The sequence below is a fragment of the Cupressus sempervirens genome, chromosome 11 (genome assembly GCF_028749045.1).
Source record: "Cupressus sempervirens isolate cs-2001-9-10 chromosome 11, ASM2874904v1, whole genome shotgun sequence".
NCBI classification, from domain to species: domain Eukaryota; kingdom Viridiplantae; phylum Streptophyta; class Pinopsida; order Cupressales; family Cupressaceae; genus Cupressus; species Cupressus sempervirens.
In genome coordinates, this window is record NC_143128.1 from 780860950 (window position 1) to 780887480 (window position 26531).

Genomic DNA, 26531 nt, shown 5'->3' on the forward strand with positions numbered 1-26531 from the left:
ATCTGAATCTGATTTCTTCAAGATATTAATCAAATTCTTATTGCTAGATTTGGCCTGCCCAAATAATCAGAAGAATGACCAACTTGGATACCATTATCATAACAAAACTCAACGATTTCTAAAGAAGAAAGGTAAGATGCATTGTCCATTATCAATTTTACAGGGACTCCAAATCTGACCAATATATGTTCTTTGAGAGACTCACATACCAGTTCTAAAGAAGTCTTCTTCATAGGTTTGGCTTCCACCCATTTACTAAAATAATCTGTGGCAGTTAGGATATAAGAATGTCCTTGACTGGAAGGAGGATTAATTGGGCCTATCAAATCCAAACCCCACTGATGAAAAGGAACTTCAATCACCACAGGTCTAAGAGGAATGGCAGCTAGCTGAGGTTTACAAGTAAACATCCTGCATTTCTCATAATTGGCAACCCACTTATATGCATCCTTAAACATACCAGGCCAACAATAGCATTGCCTTAAGATTTTAAATGCAGTAAAAGCAGAAGAGAAGTGTCCTCCACATGCCTCATCATGAAAGGATGTTAACAACATCACTTGCTGCTCCTTATCAACGCATCTTAGAAATGTACCATCAATAACTCTCTTATACAGAATATCATCATGTATTACATACTTTAAAGCCTTTGTTTTTAAATCCCTTCTTTGCTTAGCAGTCAATCCATCAGGGCACTAGCCATATGTCAGAAAGTATGCAATATTTGAAGACCAAGGAGCTTGAAGACCTACCATGAGAACTTTTGGAGTATCTTCCTCTTCAACTTGCTGATCTTCTGTCAAAGTTTTACAAAGTGCATTTCCTCTGACAAGTTTGGTAGGCTTCATTTCTATATCATATTCTTGGACCCTTGCTATCCAAGCTCCTCTAGTATTGCAACCAACATCTTGTTGTGTCAAAATGCTTTTCATTGCAGAATCTGGCACATGTATCACTGAATGAGAATGCAAAAGATAAAGCCTGAATTTTTTGAGAGCTCTCACGACATATGCATGTTTCTCCATTTGTGAGTATTTCAATTCTTGATTCTTCAATGGCATACTCATGAAAGCGATTAGGGCTTGTATTACTTCTTTGTTTTCGTGCATCAATATGGCTGACATGGTATGTTCTGATGCATAATAATATATGTTGAATTCTTTAGTGTAATCTAAATGAACAAGAACAGGGGCTTTGGCAATAGCACCTTTGATGTCTTCAAAAGCCCTTTTTCTAATATCACTCCATTTGAAAGTTTTATTACCCTTCATCATATCTACTATACACTTAACTATTTTAGAGAAATCAGGCACAAACCTCCTTAAGAAATTTACCTAGCCAAAGAAAGATTTTACTCCGGTTTTGCTCAATGGCAGACTTAATTGATGAATGGCTTTAATTCTGTCTGGATCAATTTTCACCCCTTCTTGAGAGACAATATGACCAAGTAGTTTACCTTATGTTACACAGAATACTGATTTCTTGGGATTCAATGAGACACCATGAGCTCTGCATCTTTGTAGCACTCTTTCTAAATCTTTGATGTGTTCTTCTCTTCTCTTGGAAAAGATTGTCAAATCATCTAGGTACACAACATTGATTTTATCCTTCAAATCACTGAAAGCCAAATTCATTGCACGTTGAAAAGTTGCACCTGCATTAATTAAGCCAAAAGGCATCCTATTATATCGAAAAGTACCCCATGGTGTGGTGAAGGCTGCCTTGAACTGATTTGCTTCATCTACTTGAATCTAATTATATCCTGAAAAGCCATCCAACATAGACATCATCTTTGACCTTGCAATAGTCTGCAAGAGGTGATCCATGCTGGGAAGTGCAAAGTTATCTTCGAGAGAAGCTTGATTTAGATTTCTAAAATCCACACAAATCGTTATCTCTACATTCTTCTTCCTTACTAGCACAATGTTGGCTACTCAAGTAAAGTAATGAATAGGATATATGATCCTAGCCTGCAGCATTTTATCAATCTCCTTAAAGATTGCTCCTTCAACTATAGGGTTATAGTTCCTTTGTTTCTGTCTAAATGCTGTTGCTCTTGGCTTAAGAGGAATTTCATGTTTGAATTTCCCATCCATGAATTTTTTCGGATCTTCATAACTCCAAGAAAATACATCTTGATATTCAATGAGTGATTTCTTGATTTCTACCCTCTCTTTTTGTATGCAACACTTTCCTATGTTTATCATTTTTGGATTGATTTCTGTCCCTAAATTAATTCCATCATACTCACCATAGGCTTTTCCTTTCTTATCTCTTTCTCACTTAATGTATGCATCATGCCTATCTAAGAGCTTTTCCAAAAAAATGAGATGAGGTGGAATCTTGTTACCTTTCAATTGGATCATATCTGGATCTGATTTCATTTTGTCATCTGTTACTGGATCACCACTTGAATTAGTGCTTCCTTCAAAATACAAGCCTTCAAAAGGTTCTCCTCCTTCAATGAATTGTTGTATGTGTTTGTCATCTTCAAACACCTGCCAAGAATCTTCATTATCTGGGACATTAGACCTGAATAGAACTTCCACTTTATAGATTTGATCTTTGAAATCAAGATGTGGTAGAAGCAAAGATGCAGAAACTGCCAGAGAATTAGCTCTTGAATTGAATTCCCTTGGTATTGCTATAATTGAGAAAGTATCCAAACTCTCAATTTCATCCCACACCTTATTATGATAGTTTCTTAATCTTGGATTCTTTACTGCATATTGATTTTTCACTTGCCTTACCACCAATTTTGCATCTCCTTGAGCTTTGAGTATCTTGACTCCTTTTTGTTTTGCTCCAATTATACCAAGGAGAAGGGCTTCATACTTGCAGTATTGTTAGTATTTTTGAAATCTAACTTGTATGCCAAACAAGTTGTTTCTCCACTAGGTGATTTCAAAACCACTCCTACACCTGAACTAGCATTGGCACAACTGCCATCAAATTCCAAAGTCCATAACTATTCACCATGAACTTGCTCTGATTCTTCTTGAATGTCCGGGGTATCAGAAAATAACATATATTTACCAAATTGCATTTCTTGATATAATATTTGAAACCTAAGATCATATGATTTTAGAACAATGAATTTTACCTTTTCTTCTAGTTCTAGTTTCATATTTTTATCTCCAACTTGGATAGTAGCATAAGACTAGTCTAGTTTTATCTTTGCCCCCATGTCTTTACAAAAACTTCTACATAGGAGCATTCCATAACTTGCAGGGATGTCTGCTACTAGGATGGTAAGTTTTAGCCTTTTAGAAGGATAGGCAGCTAGAGCAACTTGAGCATCCTTTATTTGTCCAAGCAAGGGTACTTGTTTTGCATCGATTGAGTAGCAACGGCCAAAGGTTTTAGTTAGTGGAAGACTTAGAGCTTTAGCTACAGAGGTAGGCATCACATTATCAGAAGCTCCTGAGTCTATGATACAGTTACTCAACCTATTTCCATTGATAAACAAGGAAATCTAAAAAGGATCTGGTTTTTGTTTTGGAGAGGTAGCCAAGACAATAGACTCCTCTTCTTGAAACAACTTAGAAAGTACAAGATCTTCATCAATCAGAGAAATTCCACTAGTGCTAGCTTTACTGTGATAATCAACATTAGCATTCATACTATTATGCCCTCCATCTTTATTTCTACATTGTTTAACTAACCTTTGCAATTGATCAGGATTAGACCTCAAGTAATCCAGTGGAGATATCAAAATTCTCACCTCTTCATAGTATCATAATATGTCAAAGGAATTAGATTACTTACCTTTGTGATCATTTTGTGATGTTGAAGGTACCATGCCGCTGTCCTAATCTACTTTGTTTGTCGATGCATGATTTTTAGGAGGAACTGCATTGGAGGATTGATTCCTATTCTTTTGACTTCTCGTGATGACTGCCATCTGAGGTCCATCTAGAGCTGCAAAATAGTCATGTCCATTTTCTGATTCTGATTCATACTCCAAATAAAAGTTTTCAGAGTTACCACAAGGAGTATGATCATCTTCACTTTCAGGATATTCAACTCTTTGTTCCTTTTTGTCTACCATCTGCTTACATCTGATCATGTCAGCACATGTATCTCCATCATACTAATAAATAGGCGGAGAAGCAGAATCATATGTAAAAAATAAAAATGGAATTACTTATACTGTAAATACCAGAGTGAAATGGAATCCACGAGGTAATCGTAGATGCACATGTGATTGTCCTTCAACTCTCAATGCATAATTAATCTATTGAATGGGAAACAAAACATTAAGAGCAAATTAGGTAAATGAAATTACAGAGCCAATTCACCATCAAGTTTGCCAACCATTGTATTATCAGAAGAAATTGCATTTATAGTTTTTTATAATCCCTTAGTTCTAGTAGAGCAACAGTCACATAATAGAAATAAAATGTGAAATTATTTAATCTACAACATGATATGGACACGTGGCTTCTTCCTTATCGAAGATCCTAACTCCATAACACTTCCGAAATCACGTGGCGATTGTTTATCTTTGTGCTGCTTGAGGAACTTTGTGAAAACCTTCGTTTTCTTCATATTTTGCTGTTGGCGCCAAGTCCATATAATTCGTATTTCAATGGTTACAACAAGTTTGAAGCCTAGGCGTCGATCTAAGATCAATGATCAAGATTAAAACCTGACAATCTTCCTTATTTCTCCCTTGTCGCTTCTTTGCAACTTTCTTTCATTCAATATCTTTACTCGATGCGATGATGCGATCCAACAATTGTTATTTCATTTTGTAGTTTCGCAGCCTAAAATGTTTTGCATTCTTTTTAACCTGCAACTTTGCTATTTCTCTTATTTCCCACTTTGCAGTTTGACTTGTCTCCATTCTACTAACCGCAACGACTTAGGGATGATTGCACACTAACATGGTCGCACGTTTACAACATTAACCTCAGGTTGTCTACAACTGCTGGTGACCGCGCGATCAATTGCTTTTCGCTGCTTCGCTATGTTAATTTATGGTTATCCTTAATTGCTTGCGAATGTGCGACCTTCATTGATTTTTGAGATTTGACAACTAGGAATAGAAGATCTTAACTCTTTGTTCTACTTTGCAATGTGGGTCCACCTGCTCCACATGTCATGTTGTTTCCTCTGCGCACCATTGCAACTTAGATTTCCATTGGTTAGCTTTGAGTTGCGATCATGCGCCTAGCACTCATTTCTGGCATTTCGCGGCTTCGTAATTGTTATCCTTAAACTGCTGGCCAACGTTGCAATCAAGTGATTCCTTGCTTGCGCACCTTCACTACGTTAACTGTGGGTTATCCTTGACTGCTAGCGACCATGCAATTCTTTTGTTTTCGCTGCTTCGCAACCTTGACTCGGGGTTACCTCTACTTATTATCGCTTGGTTGCAACTTAAAATATATTGAATACTCCAGACCTTGCATACACCCTTGATTTGATCTTCATTTGACGATCAAGGATCTATCTTCAAAGGCAATTGACTTTCAACTAACCAATCGCATTTGCTCCTTTTTATTGATTGACTTTTCCACTCGTCCACGTAGTTGCTGATACAAATCAATTTCTTTTGCATTCTGAGCCCGATTGTTGTGATATCTTCCATGAAAACTGTAACACAAATTTGAGTCTTCACCTTCAACATGATTAAGAATAGGGACGAACATCAGAGGAACGCAAAAAAAACCCTTCAAAACCTAATCACCTAGCATTTTAAATAGTGTATTGCTCGCATAATTTCCTGTATTAGGTTAACTCAAAGGGATGATAAGAAGATAGGTCATCCTATGGCCATTCTAGACTCACACTCAAGACATTGACACATTTGACTTGACCCAAACCTAAAGCAAAAAGGAATGAACTGAAAATTGGGCAACAAGGATATAGTATGATATGTTATTGAGTTACATAGCTTCATTGGATCTGATCTAGCAAAGGTAGTGCAAATTACAAATCATTTATTATTTGTTCCTAATAGGTCCCTTTATAAAATCCTCTAATCAGGTGACATTCTTAAAAGAGAGTTTAAAATCTTTTAACAAGGTTACTTCTAATAGGGGAAGGACTTTAATAGGTCTCATGGAAAATCCCTTAACCAGGTAGCACATAATAGAGCTATTTCAACCCTTAAGCGAGCAAGCTCCTAACATAGCATATTCCAGAAGAATACACAATTTTTGAGCATCATTCTTGCACTGTGGTTTTCACCCTAATCGGGTTTTCACAAGATATATCTGGTGTTATACTTGTGTGGTGATTTTTATGTGTTGCATGTTACTTTAAAGTTTACTTTACCTATTGTGCTGATTGGAAATTTAAGAGGTTAAACGTGCTTAACGGTTTGATCAGATTGTTTGGGTGATAGTTTAAGTTTTAATTGGTGATTATTGTTTCACCCCCCTCTCAATAATCAATCCTATTCTTACAATTAGAATGTTAGTTGGAAAATCTTAAACATGGTTATTGATGAAGATTTTGGAGCATGGTTATCATTGTTGGTGAACCATTGAAGGGGTAAAATCATTATTGATATCCATTGAATGAATTGCGTAAGCCCCTTTGTCATAACCAACATATCACATCATAAAACAAAGTAAATGTCCATGATTGAGAAGGAACCTTGTGATTCTGATCACACAATTCATCTATATTGTTTAGCATATGAGCATTCTTATGTCAGGATTAGAGGATATTGTTGGTACTTGGGAGTGTTGCAGAGATGTGTCTTGATGACAGGTTTGTCATTGATGTCAACATATATTCTTTTGTTCATGATAGAATCAGATTCTGTACATCACAATCTACTTATCAATTCAACGTAGATAGTGGTTGGTAAACTTTGGTATGCAAGCTTACATTTGTGTAGGAGAATGAGTGTAGACATCATGTCTACGATCGCTATACTTTATGTGATATTTTGTAGAGTTATAGTTTGTTTTGTGAAGATTGGTAGCAGATTAGTATTCAGGAAAATATGACAGAGATGGTTGAAGTGTTTTTGCTATATCTTAATGGTGAGCAAGAATTAATGTTGGCAAGCATGGAAGATGATTGAAAACTTGTTCGTGTGCGTATGTTTAGATTTGTGAGTCATTTGGCTTATTTTGTAAAGGTCGCTAGTGTTTAAAGTATTATGCATTTTATTGGTAGTCCATTGGATCATTGTAGTGTGTGAAATACATTGGCAAGAGTTAATTTCATATTGTAGCGTGTCGAACACTTAATATAATGTTTTTATAGATGCTTGTGAAGGTGCGTATGCCTTACATGGTCCTATGTAATTAATTGTACATTAGAGAAGCCCTAATAGGTTGACCTAATTAATTGTTTGTAATGGGTATAAAAGAAAGTTATTTTCCTCTTTTGGGATGTATGTATGGGATGTATAGATGCAAGCCTTGATGCTGGATTGTCAAAGCAAAATCCAGTAGTTATTTGGATGTTTGTAAAGAGGTATGAGTGGAATCTATCATTCCTAGTGGACTTCAAAGGAACTATTTTGGCAAGTTGTAGATTAGCCAGCTCATATTGTTGGATTTGTTATCAATTTGTAAAGGTGGTTTAACCTTTCATCCTTTGAGCAATTGCTCGGGCAGAGTGCCTTTTATTTTCATCAACCTTTAACAGGGTTATAACCTTCTAACAAGGGTTCAAGGTCTCCTAACGGGGATCTATCTTTTAACAGGGACTGTTTTACTAAATAAAATGTATATGACTCCTAACAGGGTCACATCCTTTCACAAGAAACTTATGTATTAGTATACTATCTTGTGGGTGCCATCCCCACTAGGGTTTTCCTAGTCAACAAAATCGTTGTGTTATGGTGTATAGTTTCTTATTATTGTGCTTTATTGTTTTAATTTTTGGTGATTAATTATAGAAGTTTGGAGTTAATCATATTTGCTCACAAAAGATTTAGCCCCGCAATTTTGGTGTGTGGTCTTTACTTCTTAACAATTGGTATTAGATCATTAAGTCCTCTTTAAGAAGGAAGCTTAGGAGCTTGAGGAGATCTACAATGGCTTATAGGAAGGAGAGTCCTAACTTTAATGGTGATAACTATGACAGCTGGAAGAACAAGATGAGAATGCATTTGATCTGTATGAGAATTGATTATTGGTTGATCACAAAGGAGAAGACAGATGTCAAAATTGAAAGCGAGCTATCTTAATGCACAGATGAGGAATACAAGTAATTTCAGTACAACATAGTTATAAGGGAAGAATTGATTAGCGCTCTATCTGAAGAAGAGTTTATTGAGGTAAAAGAACTTGACTTAGCACATGATATTTGGACTATATTAGAAAGACTTTTTGAAGGTGATGAATATATAAAGAAGGCGAAGTTGCTGAACTGGAAAGTTAGATTGGAGAATGCTAGAACGCAAGAAGATGAAACCATCGAAGCATATATACAAAGGATCACAAAGATTGTAATAGGGTAAAGAGCACAGGAGGAGTTACACCTGAAGATGAGGTAGTAAAGAAAATTCTCAAATCTTTGACACCATCCTATTAGAACAAAGTCAATGTTATTAAGGAAGTCATTCCTCTCATCAAGGGATTCAACATGGAGATGCTAATTGGTAAGTTACAAGCTTTTGAAATTGCAAAACTAAGAGATTCTATAGCTAGAGTTGAAACTGCATTTAAGGCTAGTGTGCATAAGGATAAAATGATACTAACAAAGAGTGTGAACACTAGTAGCAAAAATCTTGGAGATTATGCCAAGGAATGGGCAGAAATTGAAGAAGAAGAGAGAAAGATGGATATAACTTGAGGCTTTGATCATGAAAAGAGAACAAAGAGGTAAGGGGATATTTAAAGGCAAGTTACCTTTAGTCTGTTATAAATGCAAGAAAATTGGTCATTTTGCTTCAAGATATCCTACAAGAGAATCTAAGGTTAAGCTTAGACCCTACAAGTCAAAACTTCCTAAGGAATGTCTTTATGTTAGGGATGATGAGATGAACTCAAGGAAATAAACTTAAAAGGAAATGACAATGAGGATGAGATATGACTTGTTGCAATTAAAGATGAAAGTCCTATTATAGAAGGAAAAGCATAGGTTTCACATGTTGAGAAGAAGAAGTTAGACTGGATTATAGGTAGTGGATGTTCACATCATATGACAGGTGACAAAGACAAGTTTGTTGAGCTGAAAAGGTATGATGGACTTGTTATCAGATTTGGTGACAATACACATTGCTTGATTAAGGGAAAAGATTCTATAATACTTGATGGTAAGACTTACATAGATAATGAATTATTTGTTGATGACTTGAAACATAACTTGCTAAGTGGTGAACGACTTATAGACAAGGGTTACCATTTGCAATTTATAGATGGAAAATGTTCAATCAAAGATAAAGCAAGGAATGAGATTGCAACCGCTACTAAGACCACTGGTACTAGGACCAAAGGTAATGTATTTTAGTTAAATTCTTCTGAGATAAGTTGTTTTGTTGGAAAAGTTGATGACAGTTGGTTATGGCATAAGAGATTTTGTCATATAAACTTTGATAACATAGTGGAGGTTAGTAAATCTAGTGCTGTCAGAGATTTACCTAAGATTATGAGGCCTACTAAACTGATGTGTATGGAATGTGTGATGGCAAAGAAGAAAATGATTACATTTCAGAACAAAGCATTCACTACCACATAAAAGTGGAATTGGTGCACATAGACTTATGTGGACAGGTACAATGACAAGAACATTCTATGGTGTGAAGTATTTTATTCTTTTTACAAATGATTACACTAGAATGATGTGGGTTGCTTTTCTAAGAGAGAAATTTGAGGCATATGATAAGTTTAAAATCTTTAAAGCAAAAGTTGAGAATGAATTAGGATTCAAGATAAATTTTTAAGGTTTGACATAGGACTGTTTTCATCTGATAAATTTAATGCATATTGTGAGGATCATGGAATTCACAGACATACTTCAGCCCCTAGAACACCACAGCAAAATGGAGTAGGAAAAAGAAGAAACATAATAGTTTGTGAGGCAACAAGAGTGATGTTAGTTGAAGTAATGCAGCACATGTACATTGGAGAGAAGCAACAAATACTACAGTATACACAAGGTTCAATCAATGAAGTATATGTAGATATTTACTATTTCAATATTCATAATCCCGTAGAACTCCAAGTTTCCGCCCCTACTCTTTGTAAAATCCTGACAATCCCCAAAACCTGCCCAGGCATAATGCTTGTTCAACAAAAACTCTTAATTCCACATTGATTAAAATGGTAATAATTTAATAAATGAATGATAGACACAAGGGTGACAAAGTTTTGAAGAGGGTGATCAAATTACTTTGAGAAAAATTGGATTGAGCTCAAATTGTAATGACCTTCAATCAACTCTAGACAAAAACTGCTACCAAAGGGTTATGAGGATCAAGCATGAAAGGAAGGAGAGGTAGAAGGTGGTTTGAAAGTCATGCGAAAATCAAGAATAGTCTTGACATAGGGCAGGACCTGCCCCTTTTCAGGATTGCAAATCTCATCATCTCCATATTTCTGCCCTAGCATTATGAGGTGACAAGTCTTGGTGTGAAAACAAATCTCGAAATCCCTTGATCTCTGCCATGGCATATTGATATTGTGAGTTTGGAATGATGAAACAAAATGTTAATTTTGCCCTTTGAATGCTCATTGGACACCTTAAATAAGGCAAGTAAAATGCTATGCGAAACTCAACATAGGGCAGAATCCGCCCATCATGGAGATTGATAATCTCGACAAGTCAATATCTCTGCCCAGACTTGATGGTGAAGGAAAATTAGATTGATGGGTGTTTGAAAGAAAATCATATCACATGGATGCATGAAAAGAACAATAATGGCAAATCAATTAGTCTAAATCGACTTAATTATAAATACCAGTTCGATATTTTTGCCTTATTCAAAATTGTTGCCTTGATGCTATTAAATTAATTATTGATTAATTATTGGTTGCTTTGCAGTATTGCATGGTTTCTAAATCATCTCACTGAGTAAATTTCGTTTTATGGTGATTAGAAGTAGTGCTTAGTTTAATGGAAGATATTCTGGATGCATCTTTTGTAAAAAGCCCTATCTGTAATGTTGATGCACAAATGATATTTTCTTGTATTTTTGATGTTTTTTTGTTTTTTGTAATTTTTGCAATCTATACGTTTTGGTCTTTTTTCTGAAATAAGTGAACAGCTCTAATGAAAGAAATGGCTCTAATGAAAGAAATGGAAATGAAAATATAGATTCTCCAACTGAATTTAATTGCCAGACCACATGAATTGCTTATTTGCATATAGAAAAGATATTACAATTTTTTCTTAGGAACCTAATTATGCTTGTAATGCTCAGTTTGTCAATCCCACCAACTACAATCAATCAGACTAGACCACATGAATTGCTTATTTGCATATAGAAAAGATATTACAATTTTTTCTAAGGAACCTAATTATGCTTGTAATGCTCAGGTTGTCAATCCCACCAACTACAATCGATCAAACTACATTCGATCAGGCTTGGGGATTATTTAAATCTACACGATGCCAAATGCAGACCCCTTTTATTTGCTCAATCCACTCAATAGATTAAATGCCGCTTACCAAACAGTGAAACATTGGCTCATACACAAATCACTGGGCATATGAGATGAATCGCGGGCCCACAAAGAATAATCGCAGGGCTGCAAAGTGAATCGCAGGTCCAAGAAATGGCACAAAATCTTCAATCTGCCAACATAGGGGTGCTACCAATGTGCCGTCCACTCTTCAAGAGCCCAATTCGAACCACCAAACCCCACGATACTAATTAGGGTGTTCTTTAAATTCTCATGACTTACATCGTACCTCCAAGACAGTTTCAGAATTTGCAAAATAAATACAATTGATTCCTTCACCAATTTCAAATGCCACAACCAACGATTACTTCTCCATAGATACAAAAATCACAGTAGGAGAGAAAATGCAAATTATTTACTTCAGCATAATTTGCAATCACTAAATTCAAAATTCTCAGAACTTCTCAAACCCTTAGTTAGATGCTCTACAAATTCAATATAATAATCAAGATTATTCTTCTTGGCTATAGAAAATACAGTAGGAGATGTTGGCCAATTGTATACGTCAGCACAATGGCCAAGAACTTCTTAGAATCTCAGACTCAACCCTTATACTTCAGCAAGGGCCACAAAATATCAGAACTCAAAAAAAGCCATAAAGACAACAAAAGAAAATAAATTATCCAAGTGTGCTTTTTCCAATGAAATGAGCTCCTATTTATAATCCTTTGTTGGCCAAAGTTTCCCAGAGAACTCTACTTTAGAAATTGTGGAAGTTTCCCAAAAGAACTCAACACTTGAAACTTTCCAACACACTTTTAAAAAAATATCTCTTACTGTCATTATTATAATAACATAAATATTATTATAATAAGGCAACTTTAATAATTAATTAATAAATAAGAGCTCATGCAATTATTAACCTCATCTACTACAGGTCACGACCAAATGCCAGAGCCACCCACTGCATTGCCAAAAATAACAACTGCCAAAAATAGACATACTAAAAATAGTAATTCCACAACTGGGACCCCCAAATCACCTTGTCAGCTCACGAGGGTTGCTATGATGAGCTAACTCCATCAACTGCACAAACTTGCCAAAAATGGGGACATTACATCTTTGGTGAACTTGTTTAGACTAAACAAATAGCTGCTTGCTGATTGTAAGTACCCATTGCTTGGTTGAATGGCTTATGAACTTAGATTCAATTGTTACTTGCCAAATATATGCATCAGTGGATGGTTTTAATGGAATGGTGGTAGTTTGAACATCTTACATTTACCTTAGGAGATTGCTCTAGCTTGGGTGATGTCAATGGGTAAAATAAGTCTAGTAGAGGCACAAAGACATCCGTAGTTTCTTACATTCTAGGAGTAGATTAGCATTCTAAGCCCTTATCCCTTACAGTTTGTTGATTGTAAGAAGTTAAAGTCAAGTTGATATCCATTGATTGAACAACACAAGTCCCCTTGTGATACCAATATATCACCTCATTATAGCTGAGTGAAAGTCCATGATAAGAAGGAACCTTGGGGCTGTCTCATTTGGTCACACAATTCAGACACATTGTTTAGCACATGAGCTTCCTTATTCAAGAAAGGGTCGAAGATTATTCAGTTTTGCATGTTGAAGTGGCATTAAGTCCATGATAAGAAGGAACCTTGGGGCTGTCTCATTTGATCACACAATTCGGACACATTGTTTAGCACATGAGCTTCCTTATTCAAGAAAAGGTTGATGATTTGGTATTCTATTCAGAATACTAAGTATTCAGCTCTGCGTTGTAGTGGCATAAAACTCATATCAACACTGCCTCTCTCAAATGCAGAGGAAATTCTCCTATTCGAGGGGAATTTCTCTGATTGTTTTGCAATAGTATTGCTGCCCATTTGGAAACCCACTTGATTTCAACAAACATCACAATGACAAATCCATTTATCAACACTTTGAAGTACATTTTTCTCTTAGCGTTGCTCCATGTAGTCAAGGGAAATAAATTACTACTTGAAATTGTGTCATGCTGCTCAGCTCCCAACTATGAATTGTTTGTCTTTCAATATGATATCATACTTATGCGTAATGAACTTTTGTATTCTTCTAAAATTATTGATTCATTTCAATTCAAGTGGATGCCTTGTATTTATTCTCCATGAAAAATGCAAATTCCTCAAAATCTAAATGTGCAATGTTTTTCTGACATACAGGATAAGGGAACTGCTGATGGGTTGACAGAAGCCAAAAAGAAACTTCTTTACCGTGAGATTGCTACAACTGCTGAAACTGGATGGGATTTCAGTTCACGATGGATGCGGTAATGTGTGTTAAAAATGTTTCAAATCATTATCATAGCATGTCTCACAACGGAAACATAAATTGTTAAGAGTTTGCGCAGTTGCTGGCAATCTTTTCCAATAAACCTGGTTTTCCCATGCTTTAGAAAAGAGATTTCTTTTTTAATACATTTTGTAGGTGAGTTGTGACACTTACACATAATGCGGCTGTGAGTGGAAGCTTTTCTCATTTAACTTATTCTTCCCATACTTTAGAGGACAATAGAAATTCATGTTAGTGAATTGCAGTTGAGTAATGATACTTTCATATAATATGGCTCCATGCTAGTTTAAACTCCTTTGCATGCAAGAGTTTGCTAGCAGTTTTTTTCTTGTCTACAAGATCCATGTGTTAGAGTTGTGATAGTTATGCTGCATGCATAATGCAGCTGTATGCTTGTTTAGCCTGCTTTGCATGCAAGAGCTTTCTAGCAGTTTTTGGGTTATATATAAGATCCATGTCTGAGACACATTCTATTTTGTATTCCAGTGAATGGAACATGAATAAATCCCAAGGTCAAACGAATGGGATTTGTTTTGATATTCTTTGTGCAGCTTGGTATTTGGTGACATGTTTGAGACATTTTGATTTGGATATTTATATTGATAGATCATAGTTTCGATGTTTGAGACTATTGTTGTAATGCTGCAATACTGATTTATATTAAAGCTATTATCATTTATGTTGTAATACTACTATTGTAACTTGTGAATTTGTAATTTATTTGCATATTGTCTTCTTGTTATCTCGCAGATTTCATTTGGGACACTAGAGCTGTCATACTATATGCCTAAAGTATACTGATAACAGAAAATAAATAAATAGACAATTAAGCATTACTATTGAAAATTATCAAAGATGTGGATACAATTGTAGTAAATTCTAATTTCTAATAATGTTACATAGTCTTTCATGAAACAATTATCACAAGGAGGAATTTGTGATTCACTCAACATTGTTGTGCTTTTTGAACAGCAATTAGGTTTTATTTGATGTTCTCAACTTTCTAGTAACAATTAATTAGATTAATTTTTATTAAGTTGTCAAAAAAAATTTGAAATGATGGCTGCTCATGCAGATCCCGAACTTTCTGGATCAAGTCTTGATAGTTGTGCCACGTGTACCTTCACACAGAAAATCAGGGAAAAGGTTCTAGAAAGGGGTTTGCCTTGGTCAAACCCTTGTTTAGGAACCAACCTTAAAAATGGAAGGAAATTGCACAAAGGGGTGTGTGTGAATGTAAAGGTAAATGCTTGATCTACCTGTGTAAATAAATATACCTTCATAAATGGATATAAAAATTACTTATATATATATATATATATATATATATATATATATATATATATATATATATATATATATATATATATATATATGAAGATGCTTACATGTTGCTTGAATTCTAGTTGTTGACCTTGGAATTTATAAATAAATCAAGTATGCCTACACAAATGAATGGATCTATGTACACCACTCCTAAATCTTCAATGTTGTTATGCTTGATGATCGCTTTCTATGGACGAAGAATGGATGGGGATGGATAAAGGATCTTCTAGCTTGATTGCAATCTCCTCTACATAGCCATCATGAGAGAGAAGTTTTCTGTGATGGAGAAGGCTTCACAATGCCTTGGATACTAGATTTTGAACGCTTGACTTCAAATCTTGAATTAAGTTGACTGCCAAATGCTTGATTGTAGATGCCCTTCTTGCACGACAAGGAGAGATAGGGTGTTTATATACCTCTCAAACACTTTAGGATTCAAAATTAAGCTAGGCTGACCACAAGACCTTATTTCCCGCCAAAATATCCACATAGGGCCCCGATTCAAATGTGAGCCATTTTATGGAGGAACATAATGATCCCAGTGTTATGTTCTTAGGAACATAACATTTATAGTATTATGTTCTGGGTAACATAACATTTGTAGCATCATGTTCCAAGGAAAATGATCACAAAATTTGGATAGGGTGTAAGGGTGATGGGGTAGATGTCGAATTATGAAGCACAACTAAATTTGAGGTTGGGACTAAACGTGAAGGCCATAATTGGTAGTATAGGACCTAGGTGACCAAATAAATAGTTGGATCAAACATAACAAAAACATTAAATCTCAAAATCACCAAATGGGGCCTAATAGAGCCTCCAATTATGGGTGCTAACTTTTTAGGACGATATATATTCTATTTATCGCATTGTGTTAATTAGCTTATGCATAGTTCAAATGCTTTTCTCCTCTTACATGATTAATCTTGGGGATAAATCATAAGAATTACTTGGACGTAAGTACTTTGATTTGTGTTCGCCCATTCTCCTGCTAACATTGGGTTTGTTGAAGGGAACTAGGTTATGTTGTGCAGAGGAAATTCAAACTAATAGATTCAATCTAGGCAGAAGAATAGGAACAAGAGATGAATTTTTCATGTCATGTCGAAGTTGTCAAAAGTTGTAGTTTTGGTTAGGGGTAGTTGGTGGTTGGATATATAGTAGGGAATGGTTCTAATTGTAGAAATATGTAATCCAAACTCAAATGCCAAGGTTGGAGAATGTGAAGAAGGAAACTATTGTTTTGGCATCTTTTCTCTGTAATTTTAACACATTGATGATTGAATTCCTATTTGTGTACAGACTGTATGCCCATGTCATGATTTGTACATGATTGGAGATGTTAGAATTGTGAATTAGCCTCCTTTTGTATCTGGTTTCATTAGATTTCATTAAGCTTTAGAGAAGATATTGCAATTTCCTTGTTGACAGGTACGAACCTTGGCTAGGGTGTCTAGTGGCAATGTTTGTCTATAACATGGCCTCCCATTGTTGGACTCCCATGAAAATTGGTCTGGAGTTCTGTGCCAACATTAACTCCTGTCCCTCCGAGTCTCAGATTGTTATGTGTTGTCTTGTAAGAGTTATTGTTGACTATCTTGGAAAGATAGAGTATGATAGTGAACTAAAAGCAATATTAAAGTATGACAAGGTTGGTTATTGTGTATTTTGAATGGAATACTCAGGGAACTCATCCAAGAATTTTGTGAGAATTCTTCCAAGTTGAGGGTTACAGGTCTGTAACAAACTTATGCTTAAATGGCCTTAGCTTGTCAAGGCTGTCTCCTATAGATTGAACAAAGGAAGAATTGTAGTACCAATGAATTGTTTTACTTCAAATGTCTTCATCAAAGAATTGTTTGTGATCATTTATGCCATATAACAATTGTGTCCATGTCATTTGAGATGTCTAATGCAAGTATGTTTAAGGTTCTAAAGTAGGCCCAATGGTTGGGGTCTAGGGTGGAACACAGAGACTGTACCTATGTTGGCACTGAAGAGACCCTCTGATAGATTTGTGTTTGTGTTAAAATAAGAGTCCTTCCTTTGCAGCATTTTGGTATAAGAGCAAGGAAGATCAGTCAAAGCCAATAAGTGAATACAAAACAAGTTGAATTGTAGACAAGCCAAGATGCCTCCAAGAGCCAATGATGTTGAATGAGCAGTAGAAATGACAGCCAAAGAGATGAGAGACTCTCTTGTCTAAGAGTTGAGAGAAATGAAGCTTAATATTGATGCAAGCCTTACAACAATTGAGACTAATCAAAGAAGAGGGGTAGTCATAAGGGAATTTGAGTGATCAAGAAGAAAGAATGGGAGAAACAATCCACCACAAGAAGAAACTTTGAAAGAGAGAGGTGTTGAAGAGTTGAGACTCGAAAGATTGCTGAAGAAAGTCAAGGGTGAAGGTTCCAAGGTGAAGATGGAACTTATTGCATGTAGGTAGTTTGAATAGTGAGGAACTTCTTGATTTGATAAGGGAATTGACAAATATTTCAAATTTGAAGATGTATCTGAGGAGCAACAAGTGAAGTTGGCTATAATCTAGTGACTATGCAACTCAATTGTATATGCAGCTATAAAACTTCAAACAAAAGGATAAAGACTTATACAAAAGAGTTTTACAAATTAGATTAGGCCATATGGAGGATGATGTTGAGAAGGCTGCAAGATATCTTAATGGATTGAAACCTAGTTTACAAGATGAGTTGAGTCTTGTAAATATTAGGAATCTTGAAGAATGCTATCAATTAGCTGTGAAGGCCAGGGATAAATTGAAGAGAAGACAAAAGAGACAAAGTAGAGGTAGGGGAAGGACTTTCAGAGGAAGAGGAAGCTTTGCTGATAGAGGACACTCTCAAAAGTCTCAAGGAGAGGCAAGTAACTCTCAAGGACACACACCAGATTCAAAGGGGTGGTTTTAAAGGAAGAAGATCCAATTTTAGGGGCAGATTTGGGAGTAGAGAAGGAACAAGTGGCTTCACTAGGAAATGTTATAACTTTAATCAGTTTATAGGTCTATAAGGTCATCAAGCATGCGAATGCCTTGAAGATAAGTCACCTACTTCTTTTAGAATGAAAGGAGAAATCAAGTAGCACAAAATGGTGATGCTGAAAGCACAAACACTTCACCACAAATTGAAGAACCTAGTTTTATTTTTTTCATTGTTTCAATTCATATTTTTATTGCATATTAAAATCTCAAAAAAAGCACAATGAGCAGGAGTGGAAGTACTAGTAGTAGTGATGGTGATGAGAAAAATGTGGTTGGGGATGATATTGTTAGTAGTGGGACCAGGAGAAAAATGTGGTTGGGAATGATATTGTTAGTAGTGGGACCAGGAAAGAAGTTGATCCTAAAACTGATTATTTTAAATGCCCTTCCACCATCATGAAGGATTATGCAAAGGGTCCTTTCAATAGGAAAAAACCTCTTCTCCAATTTGTCACACTTTGGCCACAAGAAAAAAAGAGTGCAAGAGGGACTAGGGTGTGGGATCGTCATGTTTCTCATTATGATTTTAGGGGCAGCTATACAAGAGTGAAGTCACACTTTTTAGGTGTTGCACGCCATGGAGTCAAACCTTGTCTTGACTTGACTGACAAAGAGAGATTAGAGTGCCAAATATTGCACTTAAGAGGCTGAAATGAGGGGGGCAAAATTTGACAATGACAACATCCTCTATTCACTCACAATCATCAAGGCATATGACATTCACCATTGGCACTAGTGGCAGCACTATTGAGACTAGAGGGAAGAGGAAGATGGATAGTGCTGAGATGGGCTCGGTGGAAAGTTTGTTTAATGCACAAGCAAAGGAAGCTTGTGAGGGATCCATTGGTAGATTCTTTGTTGCTAATGGTATCCCACATAATGCATCCAGTTTCACTTATTTTAAACAAATGGTGAAAGATATATTGAATATGAATCCCTCCTTTGTACCCCTTCGTGTGCATAAGCTACAAACTGCCGTCTTACATAGTGAGTACTCTAAGGTTGCTTTGTTGTTTGAGGATACAAAATGTATTTTGGTTAGGACAGGCAACTCTATTGCGATGGATGAGTGGAACATCGGCCACTTATCAATATCATTGTCACATCCCATGCTGGCTGTTATTTTTTGAAAGCCATAGATTGGTTAGCAAAGAGGAAGGACTCATAGTTCCAGTTCACTGTTTTGAGTGATGCGATAGAGGCGACTAATGTAGTACAGGTGATCACGGATTTTGCACGTGTGTGCAAATCAGTCGGTTTGATCGTATTGGGTGGATATTTTTGCAACTGACAATTTTATTCAAATTCAGTCACAAAATAGGTAGACCAACCACAACATATGAGACAAAGTCTCTCCTGTCTTAAAGGGAAGGCTCCTCCTTCTCATCATTCCTTGCATGAACTCAAGGTAAGCAAGAAGTTGAGAGATTTTGAAAGGGTATTACTAAAATTCTTTCCTCTTAACTTCCAGGAAAGAGTCCACTTATCCGTGTGTTGATGCGAGTTTTGTATCACTTACATAGCATATTAGGATTTGAATATTTGATACGGGATATCAAACATGCAACTCCTTTGTTGAAAAGTTAGTGCTCATGGGACATGAGTATAACTCCAATGTTCCTTACACCGTTGGATACTCGCTCAGTTTTATCGATGTGATTCATTGATAATCATGTAGGCAGCCTTACGTAAATTGTTGAGGATGACTTGGACTTTGATGGGATGAAGGTGATGGTGGTTCGGTTTGTGAAATGTGTGGAAGCAGATAATGTTGATGGTCGTGATGATGGAGGGTGTGTCTACCGATGATGATGTTGATGGGAAAGCGATGGTCGTGGAAGTTGAATGGATGTGTTTTAATGCTTGACCTACTCCTTCTAACTTCCTTCTCTCTAAACTTCAACTACCCATCTACTCACTATTCTACTCCTACTCCTATGAATGGAAGGTTAGCAAATGGATGGGGATCGAACTTAATGAGAGCTGACCAGCGGCCTCACTTCCACTGGTGCAATGATTCAAAGGAATAATAGACTAGTTTACCACACAAAGCTTCCTAACCAGCTGCTAGGATGCTAGTGGCCTAGTATTGATCCCTATCAAACATTTACCAATGCTACCATACAACTATCCATCTACTTCACTCCCACTTAGCAACTTGAAATGAAACCAACTTTAACAACTTGAAAGGAAATCTAACTAAGTGGGAGTAGAAAACATGCAATAATACCTAATGTTCTTAATCAACATGCAAATCGCAACAATGAAAAAGAGAGCAATTTTGGTATTATCTTCGCAACAATTTCTCCGACCCCTTTACAAATGAGAGCAAATGGCCTTTTATAGGGGCCAAAAATACAACGGATGGTGGAGATCAAAACAAGATCAACGATCCAGATTGGATTCTCAAAACTCTAATTAGGGTTGCCACCCCATCAGCCAATGAGAAGCTGCCACCTCATCAATGGACCAATGAAAAAAGTGCAAAAAGTGGCAACCAATGAGAAGACACCAAAATGGTGTCCAATCAGAAATAGACATGTGTCCTATTCTAGAAGAAAGAGAAATTGCCACTTGGGCTTACATCAAATGATCTTCTAATATAAATCTTCTCTTTTCTTTCATTTTCTTAGCTAAGGCAATGAACTTAGCTAGCCTTTCGTTAACTTCTTCCATAGGAGAACAAGGTGTGTGCTTTGCCTTGAGTTCCACTGACTTCGCCAAGTTATTTGCTACTTGTAGTATCTTTTCGTGATCCTTCTCATATTCCTTTGCAAATCCAATAAAAGCGCTGAGAGAGGAAAGGGTGCCCAAACGTTTTTTCTTAATAGTAACCTTGCCTAACTCATCTAGTCTTGATCCAAAATCTGTCTCATTGATATCTTCTTCTCTAATATCCTCAAAATCAAGTGCCACCCCAACGTTGCTCATCATGGTTGAAATAGAAGTGTCGACGCTTGGATTGTGTCGTGCAATCTCATTATGTATCTCTTCAAGTGTTCTAAATCTGGTAGTCAATGCAACAAACCAAGATTCAACTATACTCAATCCTCTCTGATCAACCAATCTAGCCCTTTGCAAATATGCCTCTGGTAACCCAATGAACGCTTGTAGCCTAGGAATAGCCAAATCTCTGATGGGAAGGAAACCTTTCCACTCTTCTTCGAATAACCTGAACTTGTCTCTAATGGCCACTAATGACTGGGATGTCCAGATGAAGGAAGGCAAGAAATTTCGCCCATCTTGGATTGTATCATGGATCCAATCCCTGACTTCATGTAGCTGAGTTGATATCTCTCCTGAATTGCTCCCGCTATCTTGAGGAAGGGTTGCCTGGTGCAGCTATTGGATGGGCTGGCTATCTCTCCAATATTTGTTCTTGGCCTCCAACTTTACTATCCTTTCGTTTGCCTTAACCTTTCTCTGATTGATGCTATACCTTCCTGGACCTCCTCACACTCCATATCATTTGTATTCCTTCCCAAGTTATGTTCTACTATCTCGTATTCTTGGGCCACAATCTCATTCACTGCCTTGTTGACTATTGGAATAGCAATCTGAACCTTTCAGTGATCATCATTGTCGCTGTTGATTACTCTTGCCACCGTTTTTGCCATTTGTTTTTGGTTCTCGCTATCACCCTTTTCCATTAACCCTTGGATGTCCTCAGCTATATGAGCCGTTACCACCACACCTCTTGGCATAAGCATTTGTCTTAACCATAGTGGTGCAATGCATCTCCCCAAATCTGGATTTGGTTCCTCTAACAAAGCATCACCAACGACCTCGGGTTCCTGACTTATTGCCTCGATGTCGATTGGTCCATCTTCTTCTCTACTAGTTTCTTCCATATCAATTCCTTGTTGGTTCTCTGAGAGAGGGGAGTACTCGGTGCTTTCACTATAGCCACTTGATTTTGAATCAGAGCTCACCTCCACTGCGGCCCCTTTATCATTTGAATTGACCTCTTGGCTTCTAGCCTCAACTATACTCTCTCTTGATGGCGTTGCATGCTGTCTCTTGGTTGGAGGCTCTGGATGTTCTTTGCCCTTCTCTACCTCCAAAACTTTCTTCTTGCTATTTCTAATTATTTCCTGTTGCTGGCTATTTCCTTCATTCCTTTGTCCGACTGATTCTGCTCGTCTCTCTTTTGGTTTCATCATCTCATAAGTAAGGGGAATCCTTTGTCTTTGTAGCTTCCTTAGTCCTTGATTATACCACGACTCGGTATGTAAATCCACTACCCTTGTGATCGCTTCCAAGGAGGGATCCTAATGGTCATCCCAATCCACTAGATTCAATTCTGTTCCTTCTACTGTATCATAGTCTTCTCTCAACACATTCCCATCATCCTCCAGTTGATCCGAAATATGAAGGCCTCTCCATCTAATAGCCCTCATCATGTTCACCGTCAGCCTTGAGAAAGCTAGCTTTCTCGCATGAAAGTCATCTTCGGCGTTGGCCCAAAAGTCTTCTATGGTGGGAACATGCCCAAATTCGTTTCCATGAGATGCCTTGATAAGACCATTAGGGACAAACCCTTGCCTTGCTCTGTACCATCCTAGATGATACCATTTCAATTCCTTCTCTGCGGCTTCAAAGGAGGCCCAATTTGGGCAACTATCATTGCCAATTATGATTGAGAATGAAATGCCCATTTTCTCTTCGTTTCTCGTTATTCTATCATAGTGCTCAATTTGTCTAGCCAATTCTAACAAAACTACCTTGTCGGGTGGGTACTTTGGAAGCCTCTTGGGACAAACTGTACTTCCTGCCACTCTAATGTATGTAAACTGCGGAAATTGGATGAACCAACTCCCAAACTTCTTAATTCTTGCTTTTGCTTCCAATGAAAGTCTCTTAGCAGGTGTCCCTTGTAATACCCTTACTGTCTTCATGGCGAAGGCGTCGCAAAATATCTTGTAATCTTTGTTATTGTGCAAATGGAGCTGCGGATAGCATTCATGTACCAAATATTGTCTCGGTCCGCTACCAACTTCTCCTAAGGTCTTAAGTCCCGGACTCTTGTACAATCTAGCAATTAGGTAGAACAGATAGGAGCCCATGTAGAATTGCCTTTGGTTTTGCACAGTTATGAGTTGCAATTCTAAGTTCTCGCTTATGATCTTCGCCCAATCAAACCTTCTTTTTCCTCTCTCAATCTCATCAATGAAGAAGTACATCCAATTTTCAAATCTCATCCCTTGAGCTAGGCCCATGATTCGATTGAGTAGAACAACGAGATCGCCATATTCTGGTTTGAAATCTGCCATTGTGAGCCTTGATGATCTGTTAACTCCTTTCCTTCCCTTGCATATCCAATTCTGCTTTAGATGCGTGTAATAGGCCTCTTGGTTATCTTGAAATGACTTAGTTGCTTGATCCATCATCACAATTGTCATGCCCTTGTACTGGGGAATGTTGAATGTTTCTTCGATTGCTTGTTTGCCAATGCTGGCCAACACTCTCTTCCCTTCATCAAAAATGATGAAATTACTGTTTAGATCAAATCTGGATGCACATTCCATAATCAATTCTGGACAGGGGAATGTGGGAGGAAAAGCCGCTGCGTGTACAATTCCGCTCTTGTAAATCCTTTTTGCCAAGGGGGATTGACCTTCCTTCAGTTTGTCTCTCATCCGTATCATGTCCACTATATCGATATTGGTGTCGGTTATTCTCTTCATTTTCAAGAAGAAAGTTTTGGGTGTCATATCCTCTTTGTCTTTCTTAGTGTTCGCCTGCTTGGGATTCTTACTTGCACTATCATCCTCCATGCTCGTCGCCCTATTACGGGATGGTAGAGTGGTGGACCAAAAGGCAAGAAGAACCAAGCGGAGCAATCCTTAGACTAGAACGAAAGATGGATGTCAGCTTAAGCACCCCTTGCAACTCTAGATGATGAAAATTCACCTTAACCAATAATTTACAGCGACTTTTCGGAACTTAGGATATGACTTTCAAGAAGTTCAAATCCCTTTGCAAAATAGAAATTTACACTTCTAAAACTATCCAACACTTGCCTTCTATGCAAAAATCAAACTTTCATATGCATCTCTTCTCCCAACAAAATTACCAAAATCTGGTATAAAAATGCAGTCCTAAATAGGAAAAAAAAATCAGACCTTCACCATGAATTGCCCAAAAATTAGAATCAGATCTGCCTCAATAAAATGCCAAGAATGGAAAATTTTACCTTTGTCTCAAATTCGCCCAAGCATGAAGTCTGAAATCTGCCCAAAATGCCACCTAGGGCACAAATCGCAGCTCATAAATGGAGGAGAAAACCACCAAAATCTGCAAAAGGTCTGCCCCTTGAGAAATCGCCAAGCATGAAAATGGAGAAATGCAAGCTAAAATCACCCAAGCATGCAAAACACTGCCTTCCACAAAGTCGCCTAAGTCTAGAAAAATCTGCGTTCAAGGAAATTCGCCCAACATGGAGAGGAGAAAAATGATTTGTGAAAATGAAATGGGGAGGAGACTCCCTTTATAGCCAATTCCCTTCTCCTCAAAGCTGGCCGACCTGGTCTAGGAGAAAACAAAAAACAAAATTAAATCCAAGTTAAGGCCCTTAATTAAATACTTAGTTCAAAAAAATTAATTTTGCCAAAAGAAAATTGCATTTTTAAATTTGCCAATTAGCTCCAAATTGCAAAACGAAATTAAATAGCCTTGAAGGTGTTAAATATTTCCATTTAATGAGGGTTTAGTAATTAATACGTCATTAAATTTGGATTTTGGCTAACCAAAAGCCATTTTTTCAATATTAAATTACTAAATTTATTAAAAATTAAAAGTTTTCAAGGCAAATTAATCCAATTAAAGCCAATTTTTTGCAATTTTCTACCAAGTCGATTTTGCCAAGCTAAATAAAAATAAAAAATAAAATTGCATCTAGAACTAAAAATCGATTTTTTGCAATTTTCCTCATTTTGACAAAATTAAAATTTTCACCAGAGAAAAATTTGAGATTTTCCAAAAACTCAAGTCTAATTAAAATTTCCCTTTTGAAAGTCGTCCAAATTTACAAAATTAAAACCATATTTTCAAAAGAAAACGTCTAAGTACAAAATCCACAATTTTATCCTACCAAGTTGAAATTAACTTGGAAAATTATTCGGCCTAGGGGTAAAATCAATAGCTTTGAAAAATCAAGTTGAAACTGGGTGAAAATAAGTTAAGCCTCCCATATTTGTCTTGAAGGTGCCAAGGTGTGAAATTTTCAAAATTCAAAAATTTTGGGCAATCCAAAAATTTGCCGAGGCGATTAACAAGAGGGGGGTCCGGCAATGTGTGAAAACCTTACAACACTGTGGAGCGAGAAATGGGTAAGATGAAATCTGTAACTACACTAATATCTAATTGTTAGAAGCAGTGATATTGATAAACCAACACTAACTTTTTTTTTTGAAGGAAAGTGCTTGGCACATTCCCACATGAACTCAGGTTTTAGGCTAGTCACTATGAAAGTGGAGACCAAATGAATTATTGCTTCTTTGGATTTGAAGCACGTCTTCTCAACAAGATGTCATTATTCTTGGAATAAGTTTTGACATATCTTGAAGAGTGTGCTGCAACATGAAGATGAAAACATCTTTCCATGAGATTGGATTCATGAAAATTTTGGGATTTGAGTTACAATGACGAATCTGCGAGGGATGAGTGTTCAAAGTATGGATTAGATACTTATGAAACACATGTGATGGCTGGAAATGAACCAGAAAACATATGTATTTGGGCGAAAAGGGCCAAAATCAGACTCTCAAGGGTGGATTTCATGTGGGTAAAGATGGGCTTTTGTGGGTATGGCCAAAATGCAAGTTGGGATGCATATGGATGTGCACAAATACGACTTTGGTGTTTAAAAGTGTGTCCTTTTACCACAATCGGGTTCTCTAGAGCTAATTAGACGTAATACTTGAGGTGCACATGTAATCCAGTTCAGAGGATGTAATTGTTAGAGTAATTAGATATTTCCTAATTAACTCTAGTTTGCTTAAGCTAAACTTTAGGCATCTAATAATTAATTCTTTTATTAATTATTATGATGCAACGTAGGTTCGACCTTTTTAGGGTTTTGATCCCATTTTATAAGCATTGATCTCTTTGTAGTTTATTCATTCACTTTTGATAATAGCAATTTCTCTTTTTGCTCATCAAGAATGTCTCATTTATGGATTTGTGAATTTCAACCTCCATAGCTTTTGCTTCTCTTTTTTTGTGATAGGTGTTTGCATGCAAGTGATTCTTGGGAGTTGTGGGGTTGATCTTTCATCAACTTCAACATGGTATCAGAGCTCTAGATCTTCATGCCCTTGTTCTATTTATGA

The 26531-nt window shown here is 36.7% G+C and overlaps 1 protein-coding gene across 1 annotated transcript in view; it reads left to right on the forward strand.

The window, feature by feature from the left end:
- Positions 1-26531, forward strand: part of LOC149531914 (putative trehalase) — a 101163-nt gene that overhangs the window by 55929 nt on the left and 18703 nt on the right. Inside the window, exon 5 of the mRNA XM_089809779.1 lies at positions 13748-13854. Within this exon, the coding sequence (XP_089665905.1) occupies positions 13748-13854 (107 nt within the window). The remainder of the gene's footprint in view (positions 1-13747; positions 13855-26531) is intronic.